This window comes from Cupressus sempervirens, chromosome 7, assembly GCF_028749045.1.
Source record: "Cupressus sempervirens isolate cs-2001-9-10 chromosome 7, ASM2874904v1, whole genome shotgun sequence".
In the NCBI taxonomy this organism is placed as follows: Eukaryota; Viridiplantae; Streptophyta; class Pinopsida; order Cupressales; family Cupressaceae; genus Cupressus; species Cupressus sempervirens.
Window position 1 is genome coordinate 665,871,298 of NC_143124.1, and position 8,742 is coordinate 665,880,039.

At 30.6% G+C, this 8,742-nt stretch overlaps 1 protein-coding gene across 1 annotated transcript; it reads left to right on the forward strand.

Moving 5' to 3' along the window:
- Nucleotides 1-3,674: 3,674 nt before the first annotated feature.
- Nucleotides 3,675-8,521, forward strand: GPDHP (NAD-dependent glycerol-3-phosphate dehydrogenase family protein). Its single transcript, XM_089794257.1, has 12 exons — nt 3,675-3,879; nt 3,993-4,069; nt 4,179-4,251; nt 5,589-5,710; nt 5,827-5,922; nt 6,004-6,111; nt 6,189-6,252; nt 7,366-7,403; nt 7,501-7,621; nt 7,783-7,837; nt 7,981-8,029; nt 8,339-8,521. Exons 1-12 carry the CDS (start codon nt 3,675-3,677, stop codon nt 8,519-8,521), a joined length of 1,191 nt encoding a protein of 396 aa, XP_089650383.1.
- Nucleotides 8,522-8,742: the final 221 nt, after the last annotated feature.

Sequence of the window (8,742 nt, forward strand, 5' to 3'; positions counted from 1 at the left end):
TTCATCCTTGAATAGGTTTACCTATACTCGATGACTACTAGTCCTTCATTTATCAACCTCATTTGTCTATCTTGGTGCAGCTCATTATTTTCTTGTCTTTACACTTCATAACTCCTTTCCTTCTTTGCCAACAAACATACCTTGCTTATACATGATCTCAACACTTAATCAACTCATGTAAAATAATTAAATCAACACTGTACTAACAATGTCTAACTCATCAAGTGCTTATTGAAATTCCTTACTTATCAATACCTTTTATTTCCTTTACAAATCCTCTTTATCAATGTACACTACATTCTTTAGATAATTTAGCAATTTACCAAATTGGCATAATGTCTTACCCTTTTAAGCTTGACATCAATGAAAACATAACAACTAATATGACTCTTTCACCTACATTATCTCCCTTATGTTCAATATTATCGGTTGGGGCTAACATATGCATGATATGAAAATTTCTATTTCTTTCTACCTATATACTTCTTCAAATTCTAGTATTAATATAGAGTAAGGGAGAAATTGGTTACCAATCCACCCCTATATGATGGCTTTATGTTACTAATTTATGAGTATATATTAAGGTCCATTTAAGGAGAAGGTTGTTTTAGAAGAAGAAAATGACATATCTAATTCTATGTGGACTTACTGAGATACTGAAGAGAGTGAGGACATGCACTTAGAAGATCTTTAGGTCACCAATACTAAGGCTAAGGGGAAGGGATCTTCTTTCAAATCCCATGTGAGTTCTGTTAAGAAAGAGACCAAGGTATCCTTAGCTAAAAGACATGCAAAGTTTTTTATATGGACTCTGATGAGGAGTACAATGAGGAAGATGATGATATGGAAACTAATAATGAGGAGGGGGTTAGTAGCAAGAAGACATGGTGTAATTTTATTAGGAAAAATAAGAAGCAAAAAAAGGGTAAGGATCGGGGAATTATGGCGAAGAGTAAAGCTTTTGATTCTCCAATGTAGTTCATCCAACAAAATTATAGGGACAATTCCCCTAGTAGGGAGCATAATTTGAATTTCAAGGATTCTCCTTTAAAGACCCCTTAGGTGTCATCTATGGATAACCTTGTTCAATCTCATGTTAGAGACACTCCTCTGAGGGTGAGAAAGACTATTTGGAGAAATCAAGACATGAACACTATGTAGTTTGACATTTCTAGGGAAAAGATTCACTTGATGGTTTGTGGTGAAGAGTCTAGTGAGATTGATCTTAGGTGTCTAATTGATCCCTCAATGTTGATTCTTAGTGACTTTAGCAAAGATCCTAAGATCGATATTGTGAATAATGCAAGAATAATATCTTGAACAAATTTAGGTCCACCAAATGGCTTTATCATAAAATCAATGACATAAGTGGACAAATGGTGGCTTTTGAGGGAAAAATTAACAATTAGAAGGATTTTGAGAGTGATGATAAGGAAGGTTTATGGGATCCTTTATTGACATGGTTTCTTTTTAAAGGATAGAAGCTAAAATTCTAGAGCTAGATAACAATGTTTTTGGTTTTGAGAACACTATGAAATCATTACTGACCAAAGCTTAAAATCCTAAAGTGTCTGATGAGTGCCTTAAGATTCTCATCAGCAAGCTAGAGACATCAATGAGGGACAAGACCATTATCAAATTCTTTGATGATCAAGGGGATCCAATGGATAGCCAAGATGGACCATGGAAAATAACTATTGCCAGCATGATAAAAATGGCTTCTTCTACTTTTATGGAGATCAAGAAAATCAAGAAGGTTGTTGAGAAGATGGATGGGATGGAGTTAAAGGTTGCAAAGCTTCTCAAGAATGTGGAATAGTGGTCCTATCTAGTTCGTTCTTGCTTTGTGTTTGTCTTTTGGTCTAGGGTCTTTTGGATTTGTTTGTCTGGTATTGTCCTTTTGTCAATACTCATGCTCTTTTTTGTTATGTTTTGTATTATGTGATTTAATGGAGTAAATCAATATCTCATTTGTACAGGGTTTTAGGTCCCCTTCAAAACTAGTTTTACTTAATCAATAAATGTGTGTGTGTGTGTGTGTGTGTGTGTGTGTGTGTAAAATACATACTATATAATTACTATATATACTAAAATATATACTATATACAGTAATATATAATATAATATATCCTATCTACTATATACTATATAAAATAGTATGATACTATCCTATATAATATATGTTATAAACTCATAATATTAGATATATGCAACAATTTGTAATTCAAAAGAGAATTAAAAGACAAATTTGTTGATTTGTCTTATTTTATAACCACCAAAAAGGCATAACTTTGACCAACTAAATTTTAATCATATGGGTCAAGGACTAGAGAATCTCAACCTCTCACTCAGTTTGAATCCAAACCCTCTAATTTCAAAGGGATTTCTCTCACTCGGTATGGGGGACAAAAGATTTGAGTATCCAATTTGCTTAGGTAGTGTTTGTTTTTGTTTTAATATTAGGATTTGGGGAAAAAGTCAAAATGATTTCTAAAATGCTTTTGGGCACTTTAGACTTGTTTTTTTTTTCACATTGCTAGTTTTTGGTTGACCATGATCCTACACATACCCATTAGTGTGTGTATCTTGTGTTGGAACTAGATAAAGATAAGAAATATATTGGACTAACTTGCACCTATAATTTGGTGTAAGGATAATTTGTTGTTATGTAATCCAACACATCAACTAGATTTTTCCCCTTCTTAATTGACCCACATTGTTATCATTGATATTTATTTATTAAGAATAAGTTATATTGAAAATTGTGGGTGGGGCCTATTTAATGTAAAGCCTTGATAACAAACCTAGCCTCTTATCAATGATAAACAATTAAATGCACTATGAGCAATTGATCAAATGCATAGGTTCTTAATGTTGATGCACAAAGGCTAATACTATTGTGCAAATGATGTATATGTATCCAATAATCCTTTTTATACTATTCTTCAAAGATAAATACAAAATATCAAAAGCCCTATTTGAAATAATATGATATGTGACTTAATGAAGAAGTATTGATTCCCAAAAATCATCTCAAGATTTTAAAAAATTTGAAACTACAATAGACTTCATTATATTACAATCTAATGCAAAAAATAGAATCACAAGTTTCAACTAATAAAAGTATAACCCCTTTTAAAATCTTAAAACTATAATCCTTGTCACAACTTGTTATATATCAAAAAAAAAAAAAAAAACCAAATTGAAGAGTCTAAAAACTTCTGAATATTGAATTTTTAGATATCTTCCATGGTTCCATACCAAATGCATGGACCTCCATAAGGATCATATAAAATTGGAAGGCGGAACTATCATTGTGCAACTAGACACCCGTGCAGCTAGGGTATCCCCTCCAATGAAAGAGAAGAGATGGTGTGATGGGTGTATGAGGTAATAGACAAGAGGGAAAGATAAACATATTTTAACTTCCCCACTTGGTGATCTCGCCATTAATATAATATAATGCTTGGTTTCATCCCCACCTTGTATTCTCATTCATACAATATAATGCTTTGTTTCATCCGGCCACTTTCTTGGGATTTCCTCTATCTTGGCTCCAATCTATAATACTTTCCTACAAAATGAAACTAATTCTACCCATGCCAATTCATACTCATATATTTCACCAATTTGCCTGCAAGTCATAAGGCGGTCTTCCATAACACAATAAAAGCATGGCCCCAGGACTAGAGATTCCTTCTGACCAGAAAAATCAGCAGATTCAGCAGCAGGAAGTTGAACAACCTCCTCAATCCTTAACTTCAAATGTTTATTCTATCAATAGAAAAGAGAAGATTGCTGTTATTGGTAGTGGTAATTGGGGTAGTGTAGCTGCAAAACTTATTGCTTCCAACACCATCAAGCTTAATGGATTTCATGGTATTTATACTTCTTCTTTTTTTCATTCTTTCAATTATGTTTTTGCATTGACTGTGATAAAAATAGGTAAAGAGAGGATATGATTTCCAAGATATTAATTTTGTTGTTTGCAGATGAAGTTCGGATGTGGGTGTTTGAGGAGATTATGCCTTGTGGAAACAAGCTTACACATCTTATCAATGAAAAAAATGTCAGCTTGTTTTCTCGGAGTATCAGTGGAAATTTATGTGTATATATGTAGAATTATTTTTAATATTTTTCTGACTATTTGCTTTGATTTATGGATGAATTCAACTCAGGAGAATGTGAAGTATCTTCCCAATATAAAGCTTGGTACGAATGTGGTAGCAGATCCAGATCTTCTGAATGCAGGTATCTCATTTTTTTCATTTGTTTTGTTGGATGCAAAGAGATTTGTGTTCCAATTACTTAGTTCGGAGCGTTTGTAAAAATTATTTCCTTTCATAAATTCTTTACTCGTTTTCCCCTTTCCCTTTTTTTCATTTTATTTTAAGTTTTAAATTTTTAAAATAAAAATATTATATAAGAATCTGTAAATAATAACTTTGTTAAAGTTTCAAGGATAAAAGTTGAAAAAGTACATCCTAAATGAAATAATTTTATAAATTAAAAGATAATATAAAATTAATTATAAAATAAAACATACAAAATAAATAGGACAAATCAAATTCAATTATTATGAAAGAGTTAATAGAAAGTATACAAATTGAACAAGAGACATAGCTAGTAAATTGATAATTTAATGAAATTCTTACTTCAAAATAAAAATTAATTCATGATTGTTTTCTTTTTTAAATATTGATTTTTATTTGCATTTTTCTTTCTATTTTAGACAGAAAAGAATAATACATCAATTTTATTAGAATTTTTTATTATAAATTTTTAAAGAAAATCTTACCAAATTTTGACAAGTACGAAAATATATTAATTATAATGGTGAATCTTTTACTTGTCACAATTTTTGAAAATATAATAGAAAAATATAGATCTAAAACTCAAAACTATTTGAATTTAAGAAGTACAACATAATATTTAATTCCTTTTAATAAGATAGATATAATGTTATTTCATGAAAAACTTATAATAATAGGGATTGATGTTACACAATCTCTTCTTATCATAATCATATATTGTCTCTAGAAACTTACACATAATTATTAAACTTGTTTTTTAATCCAATGTATGACTTTAAGAATATTTGAAGTTGTGTTGTAATCAGGTTTATAGTTAATTATACTTGATCAATAAATATAAAATGATTAATATTCAATATTATAATTATAAATCTTTTCTTTTAATAAATTCTTTACAAGATTTTTTTATTCTATCTTATATTGTTTTGGCATTACTTTATTAGATAAGCTTCACTCTTAGAATGATCATTTTAAGAATTAATGAATTTTATAATAGATTCTTTTTATATTTTTTAACCTTCTTTTTAGTATAAATAATTAAATGAAATATATGAATAAATAAGTAAATAAATTATTTAAATAAAATATAAAAATTAATTAAAATAATTCAAACAACTAAATAAAACAAAGATTATTAAATAAAATTTGCACCATTTTCATATATATTTTCTCCGGCCATACTTCTAAATAGTCTTACTTTTTAATGAATAGCATTAATTGGAGAAACTCATAATTCTTAACTTGATATGATTGTTGGTTTGGCTCAATTTACAGTGAAGGATGCAACCATGCTTGTATTTGTGACACCACATCAGTTCATGGAAGGGATATGCAAGAGACTCAATGGAAAAGTCCAATCAGATGCCAAAGCCATTTCCCTCATTAAGGGCATGGAGGTGCACTCCAAATACCTATTTCCCACTCTCTTGGAGCTTATTATTTCTTTTAAGGAAGAGGAAAAGTTGTAGATGTACTCATGAGGTGGTAATGAAATGTTCGCACATGAAATCAGGTTAAAATGGAAGGTCCCTGCATGATATCAAACTTGATAACTGAACAACTTGGCATCGATTGCTCTGTTCTCATGGGTGCCAACATTGCTAATGAGGTAACTGTTTCTCCATTCATCTTTGAATATAACAACCAATGACAGTGGAGAATGCTAATCAAGAGATCCACCGCTACACAGGTGGCACTAGAAAAGTTCAGTGAAGCAACTGTAGGATATAGAGAAGATAAAAGGATTGCAGACAAATGGGTTCAAATATTCTCTACACCTTACTTCCTTGTCTCATCGGTAAGTTGATTAAGACTCAGCATATCAATTAAATGGAAAATGCACATTGACAGCTTAACATATATACATGTTTTCAGGTGAGAGATGTAGAGGGAGTAGAACTTTGTGGCACATTGAAGAATGTGGTGGCTATAGCAGCAGGTATGTTTGTCTCACTACTTTCTCACAATTTAATTATCAAATTAGGTTTCAATAGAGACGCTCTTCACTATAATGTATCACTACAATGTATCACTAATTCACATGTGAAGCGAGTCCCACAAATATACAATAGATATATTCACTATACCATAGAGATTGTAGAGATTGTTTATGAATGAGAGATACAAACTAAAGATCTTATTTTGTATATCAATGTTTAGGAAAGACGCAAACAATATACCATAATTTATTTTTTCTTAACTATATGCATGTTTTTCTAATTAACAACTAATGCACCCACTGCAATGTACTAGTTCTTTACAGTGGGAGTGATTTCCCCACATAAACAAGTAATACGTTTGATTAATGTTCAAAAGAAGATGCAAACAATAGACCCTATATTTTAACATAGTAGATTTATTTTGTTTCTTCACGATTGATATTAAATACCATTGGCTATAATGCACAAGCTGTGTACATATGGAATGAAATCCTTGACCTGTATAACTGATATGTTGATGGCAATCATTTAATAGTGGTCAATTTATTTTCTATAAAATTGATCTTTTATAATACAAGTATTGATTATAATATATTAATTATTTAGAATAGAAGTTTTTATAACAGAAGTATTGATTATAATATATTAATTATTTAGAGTAGAAGTAAGTTTTCCACATAAATAACTGATATATTGATTGCAACATATGGATCATTGTGATATTGTTATTATGATTTAACTGTGTAGTTTTTGAATCAAACTCATCGACTCGTGTATCAAAAGGAGTGTGCTGAACTATGGACCTCGTGGTTAAACACACTCTGCTTGAAACCTTATTTGCAAAACCTTCACCAAGTGTTGTACCAAAAGAAACATATACTAGACCTTGTTTTTTATCATTTCTACTTTAACTTTCATTTTTTTCCTATAAAATTAAACTTCTTTTTCATAATCTACTATTTTTAATTATAATAATAAAAAGAAATTCCATCTTATTGTTTTTATTTGGAAACAAACTCATTAATTGGTGATTAAAGCTAGATTTTGTTCATGAACTTTTTCTTTGTTCATGTTTCTTAAATTCTCTCTAAATGAGATGTTAATGTGGACAGGTCTTGTGGATGGCTTGGATATGGGTAACAATACAAAAGTACGTAGGATAATTTTCTACTTAAGCTGTGATTAACATTGAATAGAGTAAAAATGAAAAGAGCATTTATATTTCACTATGTTTATATTATATACAGGCAGCAATAATGCGTATTGGGCTGAGAGAAATGCGAGCATTTTCAAAATTGCTATTTCCAACAGTCCACGACAACACTTTCTTCGAGAGCTGTGGAGTGGCAGATCTTATCACAACTTGTCGTATGAAAATATAACATTTACAAGCTTGTGACAAAATATATCTATAATGTTTACATTATCCTCCTGGACAAGGAAAACCTTATAACTTGTAAGGTCATTTTCTTGGTTATTTTTAACCCAACACATGAATCTAACGTAAGGCTTCTGACTTGTTTTGTCAGTTGGAGGTAGGAATAGGAGAGTTGCAGAAGCTTTTGCAAAGAGCAAAGGCAAAAGGTATCTACACAATGCTCTACATTGTTAAACTTAATGCAATCTATTTAGGTTTTTCTTTTAAATTTTATTAATATATTCAACCATCATTACATTCAATCACTGTATTCAACCAGTGACTTTATTTTTACATGTTCAATATGCAGATCATTTGATGAGCTAGAAGCAGAACTACTACAAGGTCAGAAACTTCAGGTGAGAAATACCACTTTTTGATTTTCTTATGTTCTATATCATCTTGATGGTGATGATGATCTAAAATATTGAAACAAAAAGTAGTTACAACATTCAAAACATCAACTATATTAAGGTTATATTTTCCATTAGATTTCAAAATCATTCTTAAATTTCAACTACTACAGATTATCATTGCAGATTTCAAATGTGGGTCTGCTAAAAATAATAAAAACTAGAGATTATCATTAGAGTTTTCAAATGTGGATGTGCTAAGAAATAAGAGATAGTTCAATCTTTCTAAACGAGATGATGATTAAACCGTTGCAGGGAGTTCTGACTGCCGGAGAAGTGTATGAGGTGCTGAGCCATAGAGGGTGGCAAGAACTATTTCCTCTCTTCACAACGGTGCATGAGATCTGCATAGGGCATCTACAACCCTCTGCCATTGTGGAGTACAGTGAACATACTCCCAAGTTCTCACTGGTTGAAGGATCTGCTCAATACTACTAATTTACACTCTAATGCTTTCTGAGATTTCTCATTTTTATATTTCAGTCAATTTCTCTGATGTCAATGTTTTGCAACTTTTCTTAGATATAGTTTAAATGTTGGTTGGAAAGAACTATATCAAGAAATGTTTAATAGATGCAAGCTCAGTGTTTTTGATAGACATGAATGCATATAATGTTTATTGATGAAGTATCAAGCACTAAAGCAGCCAACTGGATTTA

Bases quoted from the DNA above. Each gene is read 5' to 3' on its own strand.
- GPDHP (XM_089794257.1), top strand. From the start codon at position 3,675: ATGGCCCCAGGACTAGAGATTCCTTCTGACCAGAAAAATCAGCAGATT. The intron at 3,880-3,992 runs GTATTTATACTT...TGTTGTTTGCAG, and splicing joins CAAGCTTAATGGATTTCATG to ATGAAGTTCGGATGTGGGTG. The intron at 6,253-7,365 runs GTATGTTTGTCT...TAATGTGGACAG, and splicing joins TGTGGTGGCTATAGCAGCAG to GTCTTGTGGATGGCTTGGAT.